The sequence below is a fragment of the Rhinoraja longicauda genome, chromosome 11 (genome assembly GCF_053455715.1).
Source record: "Rhinoraja longicauda isolate Sanriku21f chromosome 11, sRhiLon1.1, whole genome shotgun sequence".
Lineage (NCBI taxonomy): Eukaryota > Metazoa > Chordata > Chondrichthyes > Rajiformes > Arhynchobatidae > Rhinoraja > Rhinoraja longicauda.
The window spans coordinates 22,668,240-22,695,844 of NC_135963.1; the positions used below are offsets into that span (position 1 = coordinate 22,668,240).

Here is a 27,605-nt window from a genome sequence, read left to right on the forward strand (position 1 = left end):
TCTTCCCTCTCCTCTTCGGGCTCGACACTCCGCTCGTCTTCCACTGCCTCCTCCTCCAAGGCCTTCGAGCACGACTCTCTCGGCCCTTTGCCCTCAGGTCCCGGTGGGTCACCGACCTCCAGTGCTCGTTGCTTCTGCCCCTGCAGACCCTCCAGGCCCCTCGGCTAGGGTTCTTCCCGCTGCTCCTCTCCCAGCTCGCTCAACCCTGTCCTTTCCTCCTCCTCCTCCTCTTCTTCTCCCCCCGCCGGTAGTTCTGACGTGCCCAATGTATGCGCTTTCGACAGTGGACAGGGGTCATCGTGGGCACTCTGACCGGTCTGCAGCTACACAGCCCCATAAGCAGCAGGGTGCAATGCACTGTGTATCGTGCCACATTCCTCCCGTGATCACCATTAACATTTTCTGTGATTTGTGCCACAGTAGACCTTCTGTCGATTCGGACCAAACAAGATAGCCTTCGATACCCTCGCACATCAATGAGCCTTGGGCGCCCAACACCCTGTCGTCCGTTTGTGGTTTGTCCCTCCTCGGACCACTGTCGGTGGGTACTCATCACTGCTGACCAGGAGCACCCCACAAGCCTTGCTGTTTCATAGATGCTCTAACCCAGTCATCTGGCCATAACAATTTAGCCCTTGTTAAAGTTGCTCAGTTCTTTACTTCTGCCCATTTCTCCTGCATCCAACACATCAACTTCAAGAACTGACTGTTCACTTGCTGCCTAATATATCTTACCCCTTGACAGGTTCCATTGTAACAAGATAATCAATGTTATTCACATCACCTGTCAGTGGTCATAATGTTTTGGCTCATCTGCGTATATATCCTTCAATCGAAGGTAGACACAAAATGCTGGAGTAACTCAGCGGGACAAGCAGCATCTCTGGGGAGAAGGAATGGGTGACGTTTCGGGTCAGGACCCTGCTTCAGTATATCCTTCAATTGCTTGCATCACCATGAACATTTTTTTAAAATTCTGGCATTTTCCTTATTGCGTATACATGAAATTATTTTGAAAAAGATACATGTATCTCAATGCTTTTACTTAAATTGGGACTCGGGTCTTAGTTGAGGTCTGAAATCTGCTTCCACCTACTGGACATTTCATTTCAACACCAGAGTCCGGGCAGTGAGCAGGAACCTGATGTTGCACAGGGCTTCCCTTCACGCCTAGGCCCAAACTCTTCATTCTAACGTTTGTATCAGTAATAAATACGAACAATACATAATTACGAAGACGACGTTCTCCAATTATTGATGCAAAACACGTGTACCTTGTACTCACCCCAAAAGCGAGCTTAGTTTTTCCCTTTTAATTTTCCGACTGCGCTTTCCGCGAAACAGTGTGTCGGCCGGGGTGCATTGTGGGAGAGCGGCGTGATGGCTTTGCGCATGTGCGGGTTGCGGGCAAGTCGGGAATTGTAGTTCGACAGGCGGGGCGGGAATTAATTTACTGAGAATAAACAAAATTGTGGAATAATTCAGTGGGTCCGGCAGCATCTCTGGAGAATAGGATGGACTGAAGGTGAGCCACGATCCGAGACGTCACCCATTCCTTCTCTCCAGAGATGCTGAGTTTCTCCAGAATTTTGTGTCTATATTGTGTGTAACTTTACAGAAATGTCAGGCGGCATCGGTGGAAAGAGAAGCAAAGTTAATGTTTCGTGTGTAAGACCCTTCATCAAACGGATTTGAATGTGATAGGTTTCGAAACCGAAATCACCAGCTGTTTCTAATCCTGCAGGTATTGTATTGATATACTGAGACTTTTTCTTCCAGCAATTTCTGTTATTTGAAAATAGCCAGTTTTTTTTCCACCAAAAGTTATTTTCAATGTTTAGAGAGGAGCTGATGGATTCGCTATTAATAAATACTGAAAATGTTTCACAGGTCCCCGATCATGTATCTATACACATTGTAAACGGCTTCATTGTAATCATGTATAGTCTTTGTGCTAACTGGATAGCACGCAACAAAATCTTTTCACTGTCATCGCGACACGTAACAATAAATTAGACTGAACTGAGAAGCCGTTGAAAGCAGCGGCTGAATTTCCACGGGATGTTCAGTGAAATGTGAAGCGCTGTAATGTCACCGGGTCGGGAGCATCTGGGGGGAGACCGGACAGACGACGTTTCGGGTCGGGATCCATCGTCAATCTGAAGTTGACCCCGAGACGTCGTCTGTCCATTCCCTCCACAGATGTGCTGCCTGATCTACTGAGTTACTCCAGTGTTCGCAATCACCACTACTTGTGCCTCCATTGCACGAAGTGTTTCTGCGAGGAAACAACCGCGGGTGGGGTGGGTAGGGACAACACGCGAAGGTGCTCGAGCGAGACGTTGAGTGAAAAAGGCGCGGGAACGGGCGGGCGCGGGCGCGCGGCAGTTGGTGAGGGAGCTCGAGGCGGCGCGAGAGCAGATGCGGGAGGGTTGAGGCGGGTGCGGTCGCGTGGGAGCAGGTGAAGGCTCGAGGCGGGCGCGATGGGAGTAGGTGACGGAACGAGGGGAGCGTGAGGCGGTCGTGGGTGTAGGTGAGGGAGCGAACGAGGGGAGGGTGCGCGGGAGCAAATGAGGGGAGCTTGAGGAGGGAGTGCGGGTATAAATGAGGGGAGCTTGAGGAGGGAGTGCGGGTATAAATGAGGGGAGCTTGAGGGAGTGCGGGTATAAATGAGTGGATCTTGAGGAGGGAGCGCGGGAGTAAATGAGGAGCTTGAGGAGGGAGCGCGGGAATAAATTAGGGGAGCTTGAGGGATTGCGGGTATAAATGAGGGAAACTTGAGGGAGCGCGGGAGTACATGAGGGGAGCTTGAGGAGGGAGTGCGGGAGTAAATGGGGGAAACTTGGGGAGGGAAGGTGGGAACGGAGCGCGGGAGTAAATGGGAGAGCGTGAGGCGGGAAGGTGAAGACGGGTGGTTAAGAGAACAGGTAATGGAAAGAGAAGGGGAGTCAAGAAATGCGGAGTGTAGAAGAGAGTCGGTAATAGTCCGCGAGAGCAGTCGTGCAGGAGATGGACCAAGCACACAGGGGTGTAGATAGTAATTAGTCAAATAGGATTTGTCATTTGTGAAGTGGATATCTCCGGTGAATTTCACTTTGACATAGTAAATTGTATGGTTGTTATTTCATTAAGTTCTAGACCTTTGTGGAATCTCTGCCATTTATTTGTCCACCACGATGCATGACCAGATATTGCAGATGTTTGTTTGAAATCCATCGTTTTCATAACATAGAGTTAGACGAAATAGACTGAAAATAAAAGACAGGAATTAATGGTGACAGAGAATGACCGGACATGTGTGGGAGTGGCATGGTTGGCTTTAAAAAATCATTGGGGTAATAGTTAATAAAGAGCAGTCGCTCGTTCAGAGTTCCTAGCTTTGCTCGGTTTAGTTTGGAGATGCAGCATGGAATCAGGCCACTGAGTCCACACCTGCTCACACTATGTTATCATACTTCCACATCCGTTCCCTACACATTAGGGGCAATTTTACAGAAGCCAATAAACCCACAAACTGCATGTCTTTGGGATGTGGAAGGAAACACACGTGGTCACATCGAGAACGTGCAAGTTTCATACAGGCAGCACCTGAGGTCAAGATCGAACTCTGTCTCTGATGCTGTGAGGCAACGGCTCCTCCAACTGCCTGCGTCATTGTGCTGCCCAAGTCCCTGTCCCAGTCCTTGATTGTTCCGGCCCGTTTGTATGTATGGGTGTCTATAAGTTGGATGGTTGTAGCCTGGGGAGGACCCGCATGCTGCAGCAGAGAGTTCTAGTGAGAAAATAAAGTCCAAGTAAACAAGAGAATAAAAAAATAATAGACATACAAACGGGAAACAAGGTGAACCCTCCAAGGGCAGAATTGTCAAAAGAAGTTCGAACGGTGAAAGATAATATACTATATTGAAAAGATAATATAAACCTTAAGAGTATGTATGGGTAGTAAAGCAGGGGAGAACCTGACGTGTTAACCCACACATAAAAATGGGGCAGCATAAGAAAATGAGAGGAAGGGAAAATGATCACTGAGATAGGGTTGGGGGACGAGAAGTGCCAACGAGGTTGTTCTCCACAATTTGAAATCATTGTACTACCAAGCATTTCTCACTATTTAAAGTTAGATATTTTGCACAAGCACTTTGTAAACTTCAAAACAAATAAATATTTTATCGAAAATAGGGTTACATTTAATTCAGAATGCAACACTTAAGACATCAATAAATTTGTTGTTACAATGAGATGGTTATTATAGCCTAACATTTGTAGGATGAATTGCTGAAGCAAGGTCTATATTACCATTTAAGAAATAAGCTATTTTATTAGGTGAAGGAAAAGGTCCCACATAGGAGATTAATGGGCAAAATTAGAGCACATGGTATTGGGGGTAGGGTACTGACATGGATAGAAAATTGGTTGACAGACAGAAAGCAAAGAGTGGGGATAAATGGGTCCCTTTCGGAATGGCAGGCAGTGACCAGTGGGGTACCGCAAGGTTCGGTGCTGGGACCCCAGCTATTTACGATATACATTAATGACTTAGATGAAGGGATTAAAAGTACCATTAGCAAATTTGCAGATGATACTAAGCTGGGGGGTAGTGTGAATTGTGAGGAAGATGCAATAAGGCTGCAGGGTGACTTGGACAGGTTGTGTGAGTGGGCGGATACATGGCAGATGCAGTTTAATGTAGATAAGTGTGAGGTTATTCACTTTGGAAGTAAGAATAGAAAGGCAGATTATTATCTGAATGGTGTCAAGTTAGGAAGAGGGGATGTTCAATGAGATGTGGGTGTCCTAGTGCATCAGTCACGGAAAGGAAGCATGCAGGTACAGCAGGCAGTGAAGAAAGCCAATGGAATGTTGGCCTTCATAACAAGAGGAGTTGAGTATAGGAGCAAAGAGGTCCTTCTACAGTTGTACCGGGCCCTGGTGAGACTGCACCTGGAGTACTGTGTGCAGTTTTGGTCTCCAAATTTGAAGAAGGATATTCTTACTATTGAGGGCGTGCAGAGTAGGTTCACTAGGTTAATTCCCGGAATGGCGGGACTGTCGTATGTTGAAAGGCTAGAGCAATTAGGCTTGTATACACTGGAATTTAGAAGGATGAGGGGGGATCTTATTGAAACATATAAGATAATTAGGGGATTGGACACATTAGAGGCAGGAAACATGTTCCCAATGTTGGGGGAGTCCAGAACAAGGGGCCACAGTTTAAGAATAAGGGGTAGGCCATTTAGAACGGAGATGAGGAAGAACTTTTTCAGTCAGAGAGTGGTGAAGGTGTGGAATTCTCTGCCTCAGAAGGCAGTGGAGGCCAGTTCGTTGGATGCTTTCAAGAGAGAGCTGGATAGAGCTCTTAAGGATAGCGGAGTGAGGGGGTATGGGGAGAAGGCAGGAACGGGGTACTGATTGAGAGTGATCAGCCATGATCGCATTGAATGGCGGTGCTGGCTCGAAGGGCTGAATGGCCTACTCCTGCACCTATTGTCTATTGTCTAAAAGGGATATAACAAATACAATGGATGTAGGATTAGAGCTGTTAATAAACAATTGTGGAATGAAAAGCAAAATACTGAAGGAAAAACCAATTGGAAAAAAATGTTTTCCCTTTCTACAGATTCTGCAGAACCTGATTAATATGTGTTTTTGTTGGCCCAAATTCTTATTTATATGTAGTAATTTCTGTGTTAAACTTTTTTTGCAATGTGAATAGTAAAATGTTGAAGTACAAGAGTATAAATAATGCAGGCACGTTTGCTTTGTTCATACTGAATTTGCTATTGGGGAAAAGGGACAATGTTTCTTATTTATTTTGATTTCTGACTTTGAATCTATCGTATATCTTTCTGCTGCAGGATAACAATTCATTAGAAATACCAGAAAAGCCTTCCTGTTTCCATGGCAACAGCACAACAAATGCGAGTGTCTGATAAGCAAATATCTGGGGTAAATATTTTCATCCAGTTGAAGAATAGATTTTGCAACAAAGTTTCTCTACAATCTATTACAGGATGTTAGATGTTGAAAGTAAATCATGTTAAATAATGTGGATTGAGCTCTGTTATTGTGATTGCCATTTTTGCTTGAGCCTCAGTTTCTCTCGGAAATAATGAAGAATACCTGATAATTAAACTAAAAACTGATTTATGAGTAGAAGAACTTCAGAGGAACATAAAGCATACTGTGTTGACGCCGACGCGGGCAATTTATTTTACCTGATCTTGCATTTAAATATTTGTAGTTGCATATAGAGTAACTGGTCATATGCTACGGTTCTTAAAGGAGTACACTTTCAATATTGTATTAGCCACTTGCATCATATCTTTCTTAAATCGGAGGAAAGAAAACAAAAGGACAAAAAATGTTCATTCTGCCGCCAGGCTTTAATATTTTCATTCTGCAGAGTTAATAATGTATCCTCTGGTATCTATGTTAAGCATGTCTGTTTGCTTTTCTTGCTGATACAGTGCCTGTTTCTCTGATGTGGGACTCCCGTCACCACCTGATCCTGGATGACTTTGTGTGTAAGGACTGAAGGTTTAGGTGGTTATGTCAGAGGTTGTCTTCTCTTTATTGCCGTACCAGAGATATTGGACATGTTCAAACGACACATCACTTTCTTGATGGGGTCAGGTTGTAGAACAGCACATCACAAAAATAGGCCATTTCACAGTGCCTGTGCTGAACATGATGTGAACATCCGTACACCGGGTGGCGCCATGATGGCAGCCTCGCCAACAGTCTTGTCTGTTTATTCAACCTTTTTTAGTGTGTTTTAAAAGTTTGTGTTAATGTTCTCTGGTTTGTTTTTGTGTAGGGGGTGGGGGAGAGGATCGGGGGATACTGTTTTTCAATCTCTTACCTTGCCGGAGATGCAAGTGTTTTCCGTATCGTATCTCTGGTCGCTCTGCAGTTTAACATCATGGAGCTGACGGTCTTGCCCGGGACTGACTTTGAACCCCACTGCGGGGCGTGGACTTACCATCAGAGCGTGCGATCTCTTGCCTGGGATCGACGCTCCAACCACGGCCAGCGGACTTCGCTATCGAGGAGCTCGCAGTCTCGGGTGGAGACCGACCGATGTCAGGAAGCTCCAGCCGCACAATGTTTTCGACCAGCCCCGACCTGGGGTCAGATCGTCCAGCGTGGGGGAGCTGAGATTTCTTCCCCCCCCCCCCCCCCGGATGCGGGAGCTTGATCGCCCCGATGCGGAGGGCCCGAACGCCGCCGGCTAGGGGAGTCAAGATCATCCTGTCAACGGAAGGCTCAAAGCCCCTGACCGCGGGGTAAAAAAGAAGGGAAGAGATTGAACTTTTTTTCGCCTTACATCACAGTGAGGAATGTGGAGCAGTCACTGTGGTGGATGTTTATGTTAAAATGTACTTTGTGTGTTCTGTTGCTTTTAATTGGTATGACTATGGCAAAACAAATTCCTCATATGTTGCAAAACATACTTGGCTAATAAAGTATGATTATGATGATGCGAAGACCAACTCATTTGCTATGAAATCTATGCTTGCTCGGGTTTATATGTATTTCAGAAAGGTATAAACATGTGTTTTCTGCAAGTGAAGATATTAGTGTGCATTGTGGCAATGAATTTAAGAGGAATGTTTTCAATAATCTGGGGTTGCAATGATGAAGAGGCATCCTATTTTTTCCCCAACCAATCCTGTGGAGTTTTTAAGTATTGTTTTGAAGGGAAAAATGAATGATAGAAATCTTAGTTTAGAGAAACAGCGCAGAAACAAGCCCTTTTGGCCCACCGGGTCCGCGCCAACCAGCGATTCCAGCACATTAACACTATCCTATAGGATATACCCACTAGGGACAATGTTTACATTTACCAAGCCAATTAACCTACAAACCTGTACACCTCTTTGGAGTGTGGGAGGAAACCAAAGATCTTTGAGAAAACCCACGCAGGTCACGGGGAGAATGTACAAATTCCGTACAGAAAGCACCCATAGTCGGGTCTCCGGCGCTACATTCGCAGTAAGGCAGCAACTCTACTGCTGCGCCACCGTGCCTCCTTAAATCTATTTTTGTCCAATTTTCAGGCAGTCAATTCTTATGCCTATAAGAAAAATATCTTCTGCATTAATGTAAATAGAGCTGAAAATGGAATGCGTAAATTATTCAATTGAGAAATAGACGTTTGTGAGGATTTTCTCATCTTGATATGATTCTCAAATGGTTCACTTTATTTTCCCAATGTTTTTCTTGAACTGCCAGTGGAGTGCAATATTTCCTAATGATGTAACAACACAACACCAATCCCTTGTATTTATAAAAAGAATGATGGCTGTAGGAGTATCTTGCATCACATACTTGCGTGGGATATTTCCAGAAGACGCCTATAGAACACGATACTTAGAAGGTAAACATATTTTTGGTTTGACATATAGTTCAGTTATCTCAGGAAAGTCATACCAAAATCTTGACACAGTTGAACAATCATGGCTTTGTTTTACTCCAAATAATTAAACTAATATTTGCATGTAATGAAAGTGATGTCCTAAAAAATATGCAGTTAAAGTAGAAATGAAAATTATATTGAAAAGAAGTTGCACAGTTTCTTACTATCAGGCCGGAGATTTATTTCTTAACTAACTATGTAGCACATTTAGTTTAATAGACCTTGTTAAAAGTGTTTTTTATTTGTTTAATTGGTCAAGTTCTACAAAGTTGCCAATGGATCTTTTTCTTGCTACTTCATTAGGATCAGTGTAATTTACCATTAACTTACTTGAGTTGTCCTCCTTGATTTATAATAATTGTGACATTTTACCGTAAGCCATTTAAATAAATTTGTTTCCAATTTTTCTCTACTTTTCATCGTTAAATCATAGATAGCATTGCAGTGAAAACCATGTGTTTCGCCACTGAGTGGGACAAGATTCTCATTGTTTATTTTCTAGTTAATCTATGTTACAATGATACAACTTTCATTCAAATAGATTTCAACTCAGATTTATTACAACATCATTTGTAGAACAAGGGCAAACTAATTTAGACTGAACCATATCATTATTTACTGAGATCAGCTGTTAATCCATCTGAAGAAGGGTCTCGACCCGAAACGTCACCCATTCCTTCTCTCCTGAGATGCTGCCTGACCTGCTGAGTTACTCCAGCATTTTGTGAATAAATACCTTCGAGCTGTTAATCCATCTCTGCAAATTTCAATCCATCAATTACCTCTGCTCGTTGTCTATTTGGCATCAAATGCCATTCACCCATCCCTGACATCCTTGCAGACTAATTGGTTCCAGATTCCTGGTTCATTGGACTAAAAGTCTTAATCCTCTTTAAATTTCTTCATGCTCTTTCCCACATCATTATTTGGTAGCATTATTTTAAAACTCTACCATGCCTCCCAGAACTATTTCATCTATTGACTTGAGTATATTGTGTGTTCGTCCATCCCTGAAATGTCTTAAGGCAAGTAGTTGTTTTAAAATACGTTATTTTTGTTGATAAACATTCGGCCTAAAATTCCTTTGCATTAAATGCATCAAAACAGTACGATGCAGCTCAAAGGTTGCTTAATCTTGAGTACAGCAACTGCACCCATTTTAGGGTGTCTTGGAGTGTAAGAAATTTGCCCCTGACTTTGAGAAGATAATTCAATTTCCCTGAATTTTGGTTGCCCCCTGAATTTTTTTTCTGATTAAATTTCCAAATGTTATCAATAGAAGTGCAACACTCAGAATTTGCCTTGACTTGATTTTTAACATCACTGGTTTGAAAAAAATATATATTTTTAAACTTGGAACAACTAAGTTTTGCCCAGCTTTTTACTCAGGAAACCTATGCTATATGAAAGCACCGCACTGGAGTACTGTCCCCAATGAGATCTAAGACCTCAAACACAATCTGCATTGGCTGGACAGCTTTGCCAAATAAGTCAAGATTTCAGTCACTCAATTTAATTCCAGGCTGCTGTTGATATGTAAACATCTGTTTTCTGCTCACTGCTGCGTTGGGGAGGTCACCCAACTTCTAGATGCAAGTGGAGAAGTCATCTAGATTTTTTGCACTCAACCATGTCAACCAAAGTAGGCACAGGGATTTGCCTACATTTCAGAATCCTCAAAATGCAGGCAGGTATTGACTGAACAAATACATTATTATTCTTTACAGATGCTGTGTTGACAAGTTCCTGTCCAAAAATGTCAGGCTGCAGTCCTGGCGGATCTCCTTGGCCTCCCACACACAAAGAACAAGCCTCCTTCGCCGCTGTTCCTCACCAGATTGCTTAGATCCATCTGACACTTTCCATTCCCCGCCCCCAACCTGTCATTGCCACATCTATTCATTAAGTAATAACATTGATGTAAGAGTGTTGTGTGCCCTTTAAAAGTTTTGAGTTAGGATTGCAACTGCTGAGATGAGCACATGCAATTGATGTCTTACAATGGAACATACCATGCTGATGCTGACTGAACTTTGCAGCTGAAGACATTGATCCCGATGTGACTAACATTGCAGTCTTAATGTTGTTGATAGGCAGTAATACAATTTCTAGAGTTAGAAATTATGTTGGTAGTGTAAGCAATTGGCTGGTATAAATGTGAATTTGAGCGATTTGTACAATTGGATTCTGAGATTATTTCAATGGCAGACTTTTTTCCTGTTTCGTAATATATTATGAGCACTTGAGTTTTAAAGTGTGAAATAATGATTGTGACCATCATTTCCAAGGCATGTGTGTAAAAATATTGCGTGAAGATAGTCGATTTCCTGGAGCAAGCAAAGTAGTAAAATGGTAAGTATGACTTTTATCTTTGCATGCAATTTAACAATAAAATACATAATTAAATTACATTTCCAGAGGCAATAGAATGGTTGTAGCAGGAAAAAGAAATAAACATAGCACAAAAAGTAAGGAAATTTGTGTTTGGTAGATTATTTCTTTGTTGTAACAATGCTTCTTGGCAATAAATCTTATACCGTTGGAAAGCCTGTTTATTTCCCTTTTAAATGGTGCCACATTTGTAAGGAACATGCATTTGTGGGATGAGCAGCAGAGCTGAGTATATGGGTTGCGCCCATGAAAAATTTGCCAAATCTTCTCTGCCAATGCCAAACAGCTTATTCTGCTGTTGCTATTGACTCTTGTTTTGAGCTTCTGGTACCCCCAGGTGCTGACAAGAATGGGATGCCATCCCACAACAATGTGTGACCAGGCTGGTGACCAGCATGAGGAGGAGGTGCCAGGCTGTTATGGCTGTGTATGGCTCTTCCACACGCTACTGTAGCTCCTGTTTATTAAATGAATAAATTGTTAAATTGCCAATATGTCTTGTTTCTTCAGACTTCAATCATCCAATCCACCAAACAACACCGAACAAGAGTCAATGGCAGAATAAGCTGTTTGGCATTGGCAGAGAAGATTTGGCAGATTTTTCATGGGCGCAACCCACATACTCAGCTCTGCTGCTCATCCCACAAATGCATGTTCCTTACAAATGTGGCACCATTTAAAAGGGAAATAAACAGGCTTTCCAACGGTATAAGATTTATTGCCAAGAAGCATTGTTACAACAAAGAAATAATCTACCAAACACAAATTTCCTTACTTTTTGTGCTATGTTTAGATTTTGGTAATTTTGAATAAAATCAGAAGTGAAGCTTCTAGTTACAACACTATCAACCATAGAGTTTAGGTAAGTGGATGGAAGCATATGGGGGCATTTGAATTAACTCATAGCAAATGGTAACAGCAAAAATGGATTTGCTCATAAAACATGTGTACCAAACATGATGCTAAATTAAACCAATGTCCTCTGCCTGCATGTAATCCTTATCCTCGCATATTCATTTAAAAGTCATTTAAATATCACTATCATATCTGCCTCGACCATCTCCCCTTGCAGCGTATTCTAGGCACAAGGGGTGTAAACTAAAACTTACCCCATATATCTCCTTTAAATCTTGCCCCACGCATCTCCTTTAAACTTTGCCCAGCTCGCCTTAAAGTTATGCCCACTCATCCTTGACATTTCCGCTGTGGAGAAAAAGGTTCTGACTGCATACACTATTTATACCTCATGATTTTATATACTTTTAACCGGTCTCCCCTCAACCTCCGATGCTCCAGAGAAAACAATCTAGGTTTGTCCATCCTCTTCTTGTACCTAATACTCTCTAATCCAGGCGGCATCCGGGTAACCTCCTCTGCACATTCCAAAGCCTCCACACCCTTCCTGTAATGGGGTGACCACAATTGCACATTACACTCCAAATACTGTAAAGTTCTATAAAGATGCTCTATGACCTCCTGACCCTTATACTCAAAACCCCAACCAAGGAAGGCAAGCATACCGTATGCCTCCTTTACCACCAAATCTACTTGTGTTGCCACTTTTAGGGAGCTATGGACATTGACTCCAAGATCCTTTTGTACATCAGTGTTGTTAATGGTCTCGCCATTAACTCTATACTTTCCCCTTACATGCAACTCCCAAAATGCAGAACCTCATGTTTGGTTGGATTAAATGCCATCTGTTGTTTCTGTAGCTGATCTATATCCCTCTGTACGTTTTAACAGCCCTCTTTATTGTCCACAGCTCCACCAATTTCCGTGTCAATAGTCAATTTATTTGTCACATACACATAAATGTGCAGTGAAATGAAAGATTACTCGCAGTTCAACAATAAGACCAATAAAAATATGCAATAACACATACAATCATAAACCAACACCAAACAAAAGAAACATCCATCACAGTGAGTCTCCTCCAGTCACCTCTTCACTGTGATGGAAGGCCAGAATGTCTTTTTCTCTTCCCCTGCCGTCTTGTCCCGCGGTCAGGCTGTTGAAGTTGCCACGTCGGGGCGGTCGGGGCTCCCGACATTGAAGCGCCGTGCCGGACGGTGAAAGGTCCGCGGCGGGCCGACCCAAGCCCTGCGATTCGGGGCGGGCGAAGACTCTGCCGCTGCCGGAACTCCCGATGTCGGCCCCCACCCAGGGGCCTGCGGGCTTCCGACGTCCACACGTCATTTGCAAACCGACTAACCAACCCATCTACATTTGTGTTCATCCACTCTTCGTTATAACATCCACTGTCCTATCCTCTTCGGTCACCTTTAAAAAAAACGGTCAAGCTTTTAAGATGTGATCTGCCACAGACAAAGCCATGCTGACTGTCCCTAAGTAGCCCATGCTCTTCTAAATGCAAGTAAATCTCATCCCAAATAGTCCTCTCCAATATCTTCCCTACCACTGAAGTGAAACTTACTGACCTATAATTTCCTGGATTACCTCTACTTCCCTTCTCAAACAAAGGAACAACATTGGTTACTCTCCAGTTCTCTGGTACCTCGCCTGCAATTAGTGAAGATACAGATTGTCGTCAAGCCCTCTACCATCTGCTCTCATTAACCTGGTATAGATCCCAACTGGCTCTGTGGATTTATCCACTTTAATGCTATTTAAAGGTCCCAACACCACCTTCAACTTGATTTCAAAGTGCCCTATCATATTAGTCTTCCCATTACTGATGTCACTTTACAACAGTAACTTCATCCAATAGAACCAGTGCAATATCTCCAGAAAAATGCAGTGAGTAGAGGATAGTTACATACATCATATGTGCACCATGTTTATAGATGTAAATGTGGTTATTTTGTGTGGTAATTTCAACACAAAGTAATTCCACTAGTGACATCCTCCTTATTGTTCACCTCATCTCTTGCTTTAAAATCTGCATATTGTAACATGGAAATTGGAAACAAGTTTGGGAACCTGAATTCCCATTTTGTGACTGATCTCAACACAGTTCAGGAGCACAACACAATCATCCTGAGCTCAAAAAATATTTTAGGACATGTAAGTGAATAAATATTTTATTTTAAAAAATAATGTAAAATCTATTTATTGAAAGAACTAGGACGTAAACTTTCATTGCTGTGTGAAACATTGATATGTTATATTCAAATCTTATTTAAATTCCTCACTCATTTTGCTGATTTAAATGTTCTATTTTCCAGGATGATGGGGTGTTTTGATGCCTTGGAGAAAGGATTTGTAAGTCCATTTTGTGTCAAATAGATTATTATCTTCCAGTATTCTATTTTATACATTGCAAGCTTGTGTTCTCTTTATTGTATAAAATTATTAATATTTTTATTTTAAAAATTACAAAGTTATTCTTTGTAAGTACTTCTAGATTGTAAGTTAATTTTAGTGTCTTTTATTTCCTTGCGCAATAAGTACATATTCTTATAAACCATGTTTTTTTTTCTCTCAATAGCTTCGAACAATTATTTTGGGAGTAAGTACATTCCAAAAATGTACATGTTTATTATTGGATGTAATATTTTGAAACCAACAATTCATTAGATTTCTAGGATATATTCTTGGATTCAAAACGATGATTCTACACTCCTGTACTTAATACAAACATTTCGAAATAAGTAAGAACATAAGAATAAATATATACGTTTGAAATGAAGTATGAATAGAAATAATTGGAAATGTACAGGATTGTTAATTATTGTAAAGACAAAAGATTGCTTAAAATGTAGATTCTATTAAAATTAATACATCTACCATTTGAGTTCTAATCACCCTTCGAAGAATACCCCTTGAGTCTGTGAGACCTATAGACAGACCACACGGCAACAGACCTAGGAATGAAATCAACTATGAATCAGGCAACCAGCACAGCAATTGGCAGAGCAGCAGCGCCGGCAGGACACAAGCCACGAAGCTGCATCTGTGGCTGGAAAAAGATAACATCAGAGAAGGGTCTCAAGATCCACCAGGGCAGAAAAAAAGTGCCTGAGAGAGCTTGGTGAGGGGCCTCGCATTGACCATTACTTTCTAAGAGGTAGGTCAAATCAGTCGAGTGAAGCGCAGTGGCAGGATAACCACCACAGCCCACAGGGTATCAGCACCCCAGGCAAAGCTCAACCAAGTACAGTCCCACCAACGGACATGAGTCCAGAGCCCAACCAGCGGTAGAGAGGAAGATGGAAGGAAAAAAGCCTCAAATCCTGTGGCCTAAGTGGGAGACCATTAACACTAACCTCGTCCATGTTCTGGAAGGACTGAAGGGAGGTGTAGAAAGAAAACTGGAGAAGATGGGAGACACCATATACATTTTCCAGCCACAGATGCAGCTTCGTGGTTTGTGTCCTGCCGGCACTGCTGCTCTGCCAATTGCTGTGCTGGTTGCCCGATTCAATGTATATTGGGGAGATTTGGGGTGAAGGTCAAGAAACAGAGAACACAGAAGGAACTATCACTCCAGTATAAGTCCAGGAGGCAGCAGGAGATCGAAAGACTGGTGAAGGAAAGGAGGCAGCTGAGAAAACAGTGGAGGAAGGCCACAGAGGCAGAAACGAAAGGACTCGAGGCACTGCAGGCAGAAGTAAAGCAGTGCCTGTCAATCCTGCGAAGAGCAGTCTGCCTGAGAAAGCAACACATGAAGAAAGAACGGGCGAGGGAAAGCTTCTACAGAGACCTATATAAGTTTGTCAAAAGCCTCTTTGTCAAGGAGAAGAGCGGGATCCTGAGAATACCTGTAGGGGAACTGGAGAAGCACCTGAGGAAGACGTACTACAACAACCTGAGGCATGAGCCAGTCACCATTCCAGTTGACATGCCACCTATTCACCCACCTGAGCACCAGATGGACATAAGGCCTCCTACATGGAAGGACGTGGAGAACAGTTAAATGGGCAAGAACAGCATTATCCCCAGGGCCCAATGGCATTCCATACAGGCTCTATAACACCCCTGCTGTCCTGAAATACCTCTGGAAGCTAATGAAGTGGGGGAAAGGAATCATACCTAAGGCATGGCGAAGAGCAGGAGGGATCCTAATTCCCAAAGAAAAGAACTCCTGAACCATTAGCCAATTCCGCCAGATCAGCCCTCTGAATGTGGAAAGAAAGATCTTCTTTGGTGTTGTGGCCCAAAGACTCTCAGCGTTTTTGCAGAGCAACAACTTCATTGACACGTCAGTGCAGAGAGCAAGGGTACGTGGTTTCTCAGGATGTCTGGAACATGCAAACGTCATCTGGCACCAGATACAAACTGCCAAGGAGGAAAAGAGAGATCTGCATGTGGTTTTCTAAGATCTTGCCAATGCATTTGGTTCAGTGCCCCACGAGACTCTTTGGGCAGCTTTTAACTTCTTCCAGGTCCCAGAGGTCATCACAAAGCTGGTAAAAGCTTACTTCCAGGACCTCCAGTTCTGTGTCACAACACAGGACAACACCACCACGTAGCAGCACCTTGAGGTAGGCATAATGGCGGACTGCACCATTTCTCCCCTGGTTTTCACCATGGCAAGGGAGCACATCATTCAAGCATCACGATGGGTGGTCGGTGGGGAACGCTTGAAGAGTGGGCTGTGTCTTCCTCCAATCAGGGCGTACTTGGATGACATGACCACAATAACAACAACAAAAGCATGCACCAAACGCCTGCTGGATAAACTCCAGGAAAACATCAAATGGGCACGAATGGAGATTAAACCCAGCAAATCCTGCAGTATTTCCATTGTCAAAGGCCGGCTCACTGACGAAAGGTTCCGCATCAATGACAAGACAATACCAACTGTCCTGGAGAAGCCTGTCAAAAGCCTCGGGCGATGGTACACCGCATACCTGAAAGACACAGAGCAGGTGGAACAACTCAGGCAGGATACCATCAGTGGCCTCAAGCAAATCAACAACACTGCTCTCCCAGGGAAGTTTTGGTGCCTTCAATTCGGTCTGCTGCCCCGACTCATGTGGCCAATTACCATCTACGAAGTCACTTTATCCCATGCCAACTAGCTGGAAAGACTGGTGAACTCACAAGTGGGGATGTGGCTTGCGCTACTGCTCTCCCAGGGAAGTTTTGGTGCCTTCAATTCAGTCTGCTGCCCCGACTCATGTGGCCAATTACCATCTACGAAGTCACTTTATCCCATGCCAACTAGCTGGAAAGACTGGTGAACTCACAAATGAGGAAGTGGCTTGCGCTATCGAGATGCCTCAGCAGCATAGGGCTCTATGGGAATGGAGCCCTCTCACTGCCAATCTCAAGCCTGATGGAGGAATACAAATGTGCCAAAGCAAGACTGGACATGACACTGATAGAATCCCGGGACCCAATAGTAAGAGGCGTCGCTCCAACCCTAGCAACAGGGAAGAAATGGACTCCAGCCGCAGCAGTACTGGACGCAAAATCCGCCCTCCGACACCGGGACATCGTGGGCCATGTCCAACAAGGCAGAGGGGGCTTTGGCTTGGGAGCAATGAATCCTACATGGCAAAAGGCAACTTCAGCTGAATGTCGGCACCTGGTGGTGGAGGAGGTGCGCCACCAAGAAGATGCAGCCAGGTGTGCCAAAGCCATATCCCAAGCCAAGCAAGGCCGCTGAATGAGGTGTGAGGGCGTTGAGAGGAGGAAGATCACATGGAGTGAGCTGTGGATTATGGAGTCAAATATGTTGAGCTTTATTATCAGAGCCACATATGACGTCCTTCCCTCTCCCACAAACCTAAATCTTTGGCTGGGAGAGGATCCAGCCTGCCCCCTGTGTGCAGTTCCAGCAAACCTCAAGCACATCCTGGTCAGTTGTAAAACCAGCCGAACACAAAGGTAGATACACCTGGCGACACAACCAGGTGCTGAGGTGTTTAGCAAGTGAACTTGAGTCCAAGAGAGTTACCACCAACACCATGCCTATCAATGCCCAGATAACATTCCCACAAATACCATCCTTCATCCGGAAAAGAGAGAAATGGAGGACTAACCCTTCGCCTCTCAACTCATGCCCACTGAATGCAGCCAGGGACTGGGAAGTGCGTGTTGACCTAGGTCAGTGACTCGCCTTCCCAGTTGAAATCGCACCTACCAACCTGCGACCAGACCTCATCCTCTGGTCCAACTCCTGTCGGCCTGTTTTCATTGTTGAGCTGACGGTCCCCTGGGAGGAGGCTGTAGACGGGACATAGGAAAGGAAAAGGCTGAGATATTCCAATCTTACAGTAGAAGCAGAGGAGCGAGGTTGGAATGTAAAAGTGCGTCCAGTGGAGGTGGGGTGCAGGGGCTTTGTAGCCAGTTCCACGCAAGGCTCCTGAGGGAAGTAGGAGTCAGAGGGCAGGCACAAAGGAAAGCAACCAAAGAACTTGCCAATGCCGCCGAACGGAGCAGTCACTGGCTGCGGCAGAAAAGAAGAGATGCTGTCTGGACTGCCACGTGACCATCTAGAGGCTAACCATAAGACACTCACCCAGGTCTGATCACCCTGCGATGGGCCTGCCTCGACTGAGGGTGTCTTGTGATAAAAGGCCGAAACACCCAGTAACGTTGAGGTACACAACTGAAAATGTGTCTAAAAGGTAGCAACATCACCTAGGGTCATCCCCAAGAACAACACCATGCAAGTTAATTGTAGTTCAAAACTCCAGGGATTGCAACAGCCAGTCCTACTAATCAATCTTTGATTACTTAAAATCCTTTGTTATTATTCGAAAAGCGCAATGAAGGCAAGCATTCTGTATGCTTTCTTCACTGCTCTCTATACCTCTGCTGCTGATTTCAGGGATCTTTGGATTTAGACCCCATTGTTTCTCAGTACTCCTTATTGCCCTATCATTGGTATATATGTTGCCCTTACTTAATCCTGCAAAATGGATCACTTCACTTATCAGGATTAAATTCCATTTGCCATTGCTCTGCCCAAGTTACTGGCTAATCAATATCATTCTGCAGTCTAAACAACACTACCAAAAATACCACAAGCGATGGAGCTGGAGTCAATCAGCAACAAACTTGGGAGCTCCATGCTTGGAAAAGCATGTGCCAAAGTTACAAACTTGCTTTCTTAGAGGTAATTCCAATTGCCAGCATTTATGAGTAATTTGTGGCCGAGCATTGTGGCTCCTCCATAAAGGGTGATTATTTGGATCTGGTGTGGAAAGTGTAACAGTGTTGTCAAAATCTTCATCTTGGCTTAAGATATGTGTTCAGGAGACAGGGAAAGGTATTGTGAAAAATGGAGAAACCATATTAGTTTATGTCAATCGGATGATAGAAGAAATACGCATATTAAATGAAAATGAGTATTGAAATTTTGTAAATTTGATTTTTTTTTTAGGTTCATAGAGATCCTGAGGATCCAAATGTAAGCATTTATACATGGTAAAATGTCATAGAGCCATACAGCATATAACCAGGCCCTTAGCCCAACTTGCCTACTCCGACACTTGTCCCACCTGCCTGTGTTTGGCTCATATCTCTCTAATCCTATCCATGTACCTGTCTATATGTTTCTTAACAGTGATTTTAAATGTCTTTCTAATATTTAAATATATTTATCTATTAAGATATTAAATGTCTAGATAATTTTTTAATCTATGAATATAAATGAAAGTTAATTATACCGATACGTAATCATGTTTCCCTACAGAGCATAATTGAGTCTTACCAGTTTAAATTCAAGTACACTGCAGATGGACCAAAGCTGGATATTTTAAGGTAACAAACTAGGCTCTATCAGAGGAAATAGACTCTCTTCTAACTGTTTAATTATCCTGATCCTTCTATTGCATTATCTCTTCACCGATACTCAAGGAAATGATGAGCCCCGTCTGTGCAATTTGTCCTCACAACTTTAGCTCTGGTATCATTCTGATAAATCTGCACTGATGGCATAACAACACTCCTTTGTTGCACTACTGCCATCAGCTCTGTGCCCTGAATTCAGAGTTGCAGGTGTTCACATTTGAGGACCTGAGATAGCTAGTTTGTAACCTTGGAGTAACATTGAATACTTGAGCTTTTTGTGAATAGAGTTACTCACACCCAAAGTGTGAGCTTTTAATTATTTTGAAACAAGATTATAAATGTATTCAAGTAAAAGTGTAGAATAAACTCCAGATCTGTATGGTTAAATGAATTTTCAGGAAAAAACAAAAGTGTAATGTAACTTGATGGGAGGTGATCTTTGAATCAGTGGTAAGGAATAAGCAGCAAAGTCTTCTGTCTATTTTTGCATTCACAAAATGTCAATTACCCAAAGATACAAAGAAATCTATCATATGTAATTAAATTCACACAGCACAAACAAGCATATTGGAACCGAAGTAAACTTTCAAGATACAAAAAAAGCTTCCATATTGCTCATCCGTAAGCTGTTTGTCTTGATGCAGAGCCTGGAAATTCTTCCTAATGATGTGTCTCTGACAATGAAACTCTTCTACTACGATGAAGGTAAATGCAGTTTACTGATTTCAGAATTGTTTTATTCCATTCTATATTCCTATATATTAGCTGCTTTGGATATGTACAGTATGTAACTGAGATCTAGTATGGAGGCTTACAACAATGCTTTGGTTGCAGATTTTTTTTATTATTTTGGGTTTTATTTTTGCAACCCCTGCACTTGCAAACAAAGGATCGTTTAAAAACTGTTAAATGCAGCTCAGACATGTAGGATATACCAGCAGATCAGATAATATTGGTGAATAGAAAAATTATTACAGATGGATAACTTCAAGCATAACTACAGACAAACCTGAATTTGTTGATAACTCCCCCCCCCCCCCCCCCACATCTGTATTCATCTTTCACTTGCCAACAAGTAACAACACGAACATACAGTATACAATTAAGAATAAAGCATAAAACATTTAAACATTAAGAATACAACATTACAGTTTAAACATGTAAGTGAAATAAACCAGAGCAAAAAGAGACTACGGACTTTTGGTTATTGAGAAGAGCTACTACTCGCAGAAAAAAAAGCTGTTTTTATGTCTGGCTGTGGCTGCTTTGACAGTCCGGAGTCGCCTTCCAGAGGGAAGTGCTTCAAAGAGTTTGTGGCCAGGGTGAGAGGGGTCAGAGATGAGTTTACCCGCTCGCTTCCTGGCCCTTGCAGTGTACAGTTCGTCAATGGGGGGGAAGGTTGAGCCAACAACCTTCTAAGCTGATCGAATGATTCGTTGCCGCCTCCGGATGTCATGCTTGGTGGCTGAGCCAAACCATTCCATGATGGAGAAGGTGAGGACGGACTCAACGATGGCAGTATAGAATTGGACCATCGTTGCCTGTGGTAGATTGTGTTTCCTCAGCTGCCGCAGGAAGTACATCCTCTGTTGGGCCTTTTTGACTGTGGAGTTGATGGTGGCCCCCCATTTAAGGTCCTTGGGGATGATGGAACTTAAATGACTCCACAGATGTGATTGGTGGTGTTGATGGCGAGTGGGGGAGGGAAGGGGGAGTTCTCCTAAAGTCTACAATCAGTTCCACCGTCTTAAGAGCATTGAGCTCCAGGCTGTTACAATGGCACCGGGACGCCAGTCACTTCCTATCTGTAGTCAGATTCCTCCCCATCCTGGATCAGTCCAATCATGGTTGTGTCATCCACCGACTTGAGAAGCTTGACAGAGGAGTCTGTGGAGATGCAGTCGTTGGTGTAGAGAGAACAAAGGAGAGGGGAGTACGCAGCCTTACGGTGCTCCTATGCTGAGGGTCTGCGGGTCCGAGATGTGCTTTCCCAGCCTCGCATGCTGCTTGCTGTCTGTCAGAAAGTTGATGATCCACTGACAGAGGGGTTCAGGCACAGTCGACTGGGAGAGTTTGGAGGGTAGTAGCTCTGGCACAATGGTGTTAAATGCAGAGCTAAAGTCCACAAAAAAAATCCTTGCATAGGTCCTCTTGCGGTTTAGATGCTGAAGGATGAAGTGCAGACCTAGGTTGACTGCGTCATCCAATATTGTTTGTAGATAATGGAAATGTTTGGGACGGCAGACATGAATCACTCACCATGCAAATACTCAGGCTCTGACTTGCTATTGTAGCCATGGTTTTCATATGGTCCAGTTAAGTTTCTTGTCATTGGGGATTTAGGTTTTCCACCCAAGATGATCATGGTGAGTAATGGTAATGTGTTTGAATGCCAAAGGTAGTTTGTTACACTGTCTCATGTTGGAGATGATCTATGCTGGCGTGTGGGGCATGAATGGTTAATTTTTGAAGGGATATAAATGGAATTAGACGTAAGCCCATCATTGAAACCTTTAAAATATGACATGATGATTTTAAAGATGCATTGATTTTTAAAAGTAGTGTATTTGAAAACTAGCAGACTGACAAGAAAAAGTGATTTTGAATAAAGAATGTGTGCATGTAATTTCAGTTGCTGTTTTTAGTACTCTGGCACAATGGAAAGAATGAGTAGTGTTTGTGAGTGGGTACATTCAGAGGCACTCCGGTGTATATAAGTCCTTTATTAGCAGATCATTGGCAGTACAGATGCTGGCTACCGTTACCTCCAGCCCTCAGGATAGTCTCCTAACCAACACCAGGATAACGCAGTACAAAACCCGGCCTGGATTATGGACCATCCAGATGCACAACAGTAAAACCAGACATGGATCTACAAGTAGCATTTATTGATGCTCAGTATTGAATTATTTTGGCCACCCCTATAAGGACTTCAATCCCTAAAAATAACCCAGAGTACAATCAGTAATAATTCTTTTCAATTTATCTAGTCATTACAAATCAGTGGTTCAGCTCTTCTCAATGTATACATCTAAAATATAATAATCTGTGATGTTTCTTGATATTACTGATTACCATGTGCATTTCAGTAGTTTTGTTTAATTTTAGATCTCTATACAGTACTGCCAATTCTCCCATTTTCCCTAAATTTCCAGCCTTTTTCCGGAAGATTTAAACTCATTAGCCCTAATTCTCTTTCTGTTTTAATTAACTGTCCAAGCAGTTTATAAAACATATTCCCAATTCAGATCAGTTCTGATTCATATATTTTTAAATAACAGTGACTCCTCCTGACTATCAGCCACCAGGGTTTAAAAAAGGTGAGTGTGATGCTCTGTGGTTTGAAGGAACTCCCGTCCATTTTAAAGTTGGTGATGTGCCCACTCCATTCCATGTGATGAAAGTACGGGTCACCACAGAGAAAGACACAATGGAACAGCTGGAGAAAGAAAACATGTTACATAAGGAAAATGAATCTTCACCACAGAAAATGGAGGAAGTCAAATCTCCCATAAGTGTAAGTTCCTATTCTTTAAAACTGCTTTTGGAATATTAGATATTTAAAACAGTAAGTTCAATTAGAAGCTAATGTGACATGGATAAAAATTTCATAAAATACTGTTGATTCAGAGCAGTAAAAACATGGGGATATTTATGATGCAACATCAAAAGTAATTTTCTAATGGCTTACGGTGATTGTGTTCAAGATTTCACAACCATGTATTCCTGCTATCATATTGATCTTACAATTAGTGTGTTAATCAAGTTTGATTTCATTTGGCGTAGGGCAAAAATTATATAAAGACATGCAATCCAAACCACCAAAATACCACAGGTATGAATATTTCTGTTAAGTTGAATGAATATATGAAGAATTAACACAGTAATCGATTGATTGGGTTACAAAATGATACAAATTAGGGCTTTACTCCACACAAGGCATTGCAGAAACAATTTCCACTGTGTGATTGATGAATGCGGTAAATAATGAAATTTGAGTGCTATTGGTTATGGCCAAGTAATACAATGGCAGTGCATCTTTCAAGGGTAAAATAGATCCCTAATACTGTTATATATCAGGAGTAAAGCGCAACCTCGTGAGGTAAAAGTGAACAACCTGATTTATTTGATAAGCTACTCAATAAATATCCAAACTGTATTCCAGAATGAAAAAAACATGCTTATGAGAATTAGATAGAATTCTGGTGTATCTTCAAGAAAGTTAGGCTTCTGGTGGCAGAGGTATTGTCACATCCTTGTTTAAACAACTTGTTAATTGTAACATGAAATACAGTACATATTTGGTGAAACCATTCTCAATTTATTATGCATAGCGCATGCTGTACAATTTGCTGATACAGTTGACCCCCATGTTACGTGGGTCTTGCGTTCCTAGAAACCTGTTCTAATTGTAATTTTCCATAATGATACCTCATGTCATTGAACCTCCTGTTGTAAATAGAGATGATTTTCTTCTGAATCTTTTTCTCTCAACAGTAATAACCCAATGGCCATGTGGTCTACTGTTATGGGAATTTTGAAATGCGATTATTTTGTTTTCTTGCTCGGAGGCATGTTCACCCAAGAGAATGGGAAGTTTATGTTTCAATATACACTGCGATGTATCTCATTATATTAAAACAAAACACCGGTTGAAGAAATCCAGGTGAAGAACTCCACCTGTCCAGTAGTCTCCAGTCAGGAAATTAATTGAATTGTTTCATTGACTATTCAAATTTATCTTATTCTGCAAAATACATCTCATTCACTTGGCAAGATCTATAGGAAAAATGTAGGAGATTGAAAATAAAACCAAGAATATGACAAAAATACAAATTCTTGATCAGATGTTTATAAACAAGTTGATTGAAACAGTGTTATTGAAACATGAGACTTATCTAGATTGGTAAATCGATGCACAATTCCTAAAACTAGATTTATACAGGCGAAATGTGCAGGCTGGCAACTGACTGATATTGGATTAAAACGTACGAAATGGAGTTTGTCTCGTCATTAACAAAATAAATCGCCAAAGGCACATGAAAATGAAATCCACAACTAAAATCCTATTCCTCGTAATTCTCATCAATAGCCTCAATGTATTTTCTTGAAAGCTATAAAGATACCACCATATCAAATATTGAAGGTAAACAATTTGAACAAATCGCAGGGAATCCATATTGGATGTAGGCAGAATGAAAAGTTGTAGTTTCAATTAAATAGAAAGTTTCAACAGAAGAGATTGCCGTGTCAGTTTCCATAGCAGATCTCTTAAATGAACTGGCAGCTGTGTTATTTACAGCTAACAAAGTCTGTTTTATTACTGCTGGGGAACCGCATGTATTCATTTTGTGTATATCTTTATCACATCAGTTCTGTAAGAGAATTTGTATTCCATAACTCAGATGTTTTGGTAGTGATTTGTGAATCCCATAAGAGTGAATATCCGTTACCTGAACAATTGTAAGGCAAGGATCGCCCTATAGAATACACCATAGCCTTGCATACTTATAGAAATAACTGGTTTGGTTAGTGGCTGGGGTGTATTTAAATAGTGCAGGAAGGAACTGCAGATGCTGGTGTAAACCGATGATAGACACAAAAAGCTGGAGTAACTCAGTGGATCAGACAGCATCTATGGAGAAAAGGAATAGGTGACGTTTTGGGCGAGACCCTTCAGACGTTAAATAGACTACTTTGTCCGAGATAGTACTGTAAACCCTCATTATAACAGACCATGGGAGGGGAATAGTGTCCATTGTTGCCAGTAGTCCACAAAAAAATTAAGGGATTTGCACCAACTACCTAGTGGTCACTCCGTGAAACAACGAGTTGTTTTCAAGAAGAAAGTTATTTTTAACAACAAAAAATGTACTACTAAAAATACTAAATAAAGGTTGTTTGTTACATTGTTTAATAGTTAAGTGTGGATCGAAGGGATTGCCTATCAATTTCAATCGCCTCCGCAGTGTAAATAGCAGCCTGTGTTCTTAAAGGAACAGTCCCCTGTAACAAAAATCCATTATAAAGAGGTCAGTAATAACGAGGGTTTACTGTATTGTCATGGTTGGATTTTTTTGGAGCTTCATATACCTTGTATGCTTTGTAGGAAGACTTTGTAGAGTTGAGAGGTAACTCGCTTGTCAGAGAATGCCTAGTCTTCAATCTACATTTGTACCACTGAAATTAGGTGGCTGTTACACGCAGGATCTTGATAATAAATATTGTAATGGCAAACCATAAAATGAAAAGAGGTGTTTAGATTCTGTACCACTGAAGATGGACATTGACATTTGTGTTTCTGACTACGTATCATCTCAAGCCTGAATGTTGTCTGGGTCTTACTGCATGTGGAAATGACCTATTATTTGAGAAGTAATGGAACTGTAAAACTGCATGTTTATCAAGCCTTCCCATGTTTGACCTTGTGATTGAGGAAAGCTCGCTGGAGATGGTTGGACCTAGAACATATCCCTAAGAAATTCCAATAGTATTGTTCTGGTGCTGAGATGGTTGCATTCAATAATGACAACTATTTTCATTTGTGCAACAGACAGTGCATTCAGAAAGTATTCAGACCTCTTCACTTTTTCCACATTTTGCCACGTTACAGCCTTATTTTGAAATGGATTGAATTCATTTTTTAATCATCAATCTACACACAATACTGCATAATAAAAAAGCGAAAACAGGTGTTTAGAAAATTTTGCAAAGTAATTACAAATAAATAACTGAAATATCACATTTATGTAAGTATTCAGACCCTTTGCTATGACACTCAAAATTGAGCTTATGTTCATCCTGTTTCCATTGATTATCCTTGAGGTTTCTACAACTTGATTGGAGTCCACCAGTGGTAAATTAAATTGATTGGACATGGTTTGGAAAGGCAGACACCTGTCCATATAAGGTCCCACAGAGCATGGCAGAGCAAAAACCAAGCCATAAAGGGGGTATGGGGAGAAGGCAGGAACGGGGTACTGATTGAGAATGATCAGCCATGATCACATTGAATGGCAGTGCTGGCTCGAAGGGCCGAATGGCCTCCTCCTGCACCTATTGTCTATAAGACGAAGGAATTGTCCGTAGACCTCCAACTCAGGATTGCGTCGAGACACAGATCTGGGAAAGGGTATAAAACAATTTCTGCAGCATTGTAAGTCCTGAAGAGCACAGTGGCCTTGTCATTCTTAAATGGAAGAACTTTGGAACCACCAGGACTCTTCATAGAGCTGGCCGCCCGGCCAAACTGAGCAATCGGGGGAGTAGGGCCTTGGTCATGTAGGTGACCAAGAACCTGATGGTCACTCTGACAGAGCTCCAGAGTTTCTCTGTGAAGAAACAAGATTCTCTGGTCTGATGAACCCAAGATTGAACTCTTTGGCCTGAATGCCAAGCAGAACCGCTCATCACCTGGACAACACCATACTTACGGTGAAGCATGGTGGTGGCAGCATCATGCTGTGGGTATGTTTTTCAGCGGCAGGAACTGGGAGACTAGTCAGGATCGAGGGAAAGATGAATGGAGCAAAGTACAGAGAGATCCTTGATGAAAACCTGCTCCAGAGCCTTCTGGACCTCAGACTGGGGCGGAGGTTTACCTTCCAACAGTACAACGACCCGAAGCACACAGCCAAGACAACGCAGGAGTGGCTTTGCGACAAGTCTGTGAATGTCCTTGAGTGCCCAGCCAGAGCCTGGACTTGAACCCAATCGAACATCTGTGGAGGGACCTGAAAATAGCTGTGCACCAACGCTCCAACCTGACAGAGCTTGAGAGGATCTGTAGAGAAGAATGGGAGAAATTACCCAAATACAGGTGTGCCAAGCTTGTAGCATCATACCCAAGAAGACTTGAGGCTGTAATCGCTGCCAAAGGTGCCTCAACAAAGTGCTGAGAAAAGGGTGTGAATACTTGCGTAAATGCGATATTTCAGTTATTTCTTTTTAATTACTTTGACAATGTTTCTAAACACCTGTTTTTGCTTGTTTATTATAGGGTATTGTGTGTAGATTGATGATATTTTACAAAAAAATTATCCATTTTAAAATAAGGCTGTAACGTAGCAAAATGTGGAAAAGGTGA

General features: G+C 42.2%; 2 protein-coding genes across 4 annotated transcripts in view; one reads left to right on the forward strand and one right to left on the reverse strand.

Annotated features, from left to right (window-relative positions):
* Positions 1 to 1,366, reverse strand: part of dmap1 (DNA methyltransferase 1 associated protein 1) — a 60,366-nt gene extending 59,000 nt beyond the window's left edge. For 2 of the 3 annotated variants that reach the window (XM_078407947.1, XM_078407949.1), the window contains exon 1: positions 1,286 to 1,366. The gene's annotated coding sequence lies outside the window, so the exon portion shown is untranslated. Of the gene's footprint in view, positions 1 to 1,274 lie in introns of all 3 variants that reach the window. The other variant, XM_078407948.1, reaches the window with a different exon arrangement.
* Positions 1,367 to 1,713: 347 nt separating this feature from the next.
* Positions 1,714 to 27,605, forward strand: part of LOC144598068 (HORMA domain-containing protein 1-like) — a 32,545-nt gene continuing 6,653 nt past the window's right edge. Inside the window, exons 1-11 of the mRNA XM_078407951.1 lie at positions 1,714 to 1,744; positions 5,856 to 5,946; positions 8,236 to 8,380; positions 10,708 to 10,771; positions 13,999 to 14,035; positions 14,262 to 14,282; positions 19,110 to 19,136; positions 19,422 to 19,489; positions 20,073 to 20,224; positions 22,801 to 23,036; positions 23,306 to 23,354. Coding sequence (XP_078264077.1) covers positions 5,899 to 5,946; positions 8,236 to 8,380; positions 10,708 to 10,771; positions 13,999 to 14,035; positions 14,262 to 14,282; positions 19,110 to 19,136; positions 19,422 to 19,489; positions 20,073 to 20,224; positions 22,801 to 23,036; positions 23,306 to 23,354 — 847 coding nt within the window. The 5' untranslated portion in view covers positions 1,714 to 1,744; positions 5,856 to 5,898. The remainder of the gene's footprint in view (positions 1,745 to 5,855; positions 5,947 to 8,235; positions 8,381 to 10,707; positions 10,772 to 13,998; positions 14,036 to 14,261; positions 14,283 to 19,109; positions 19,137 to 19,421; positions 19,490 to 20,072; positions 20,225 to 22,800; positions 23,037 to 23,305; positions 23,355 to 27,605) is intronic.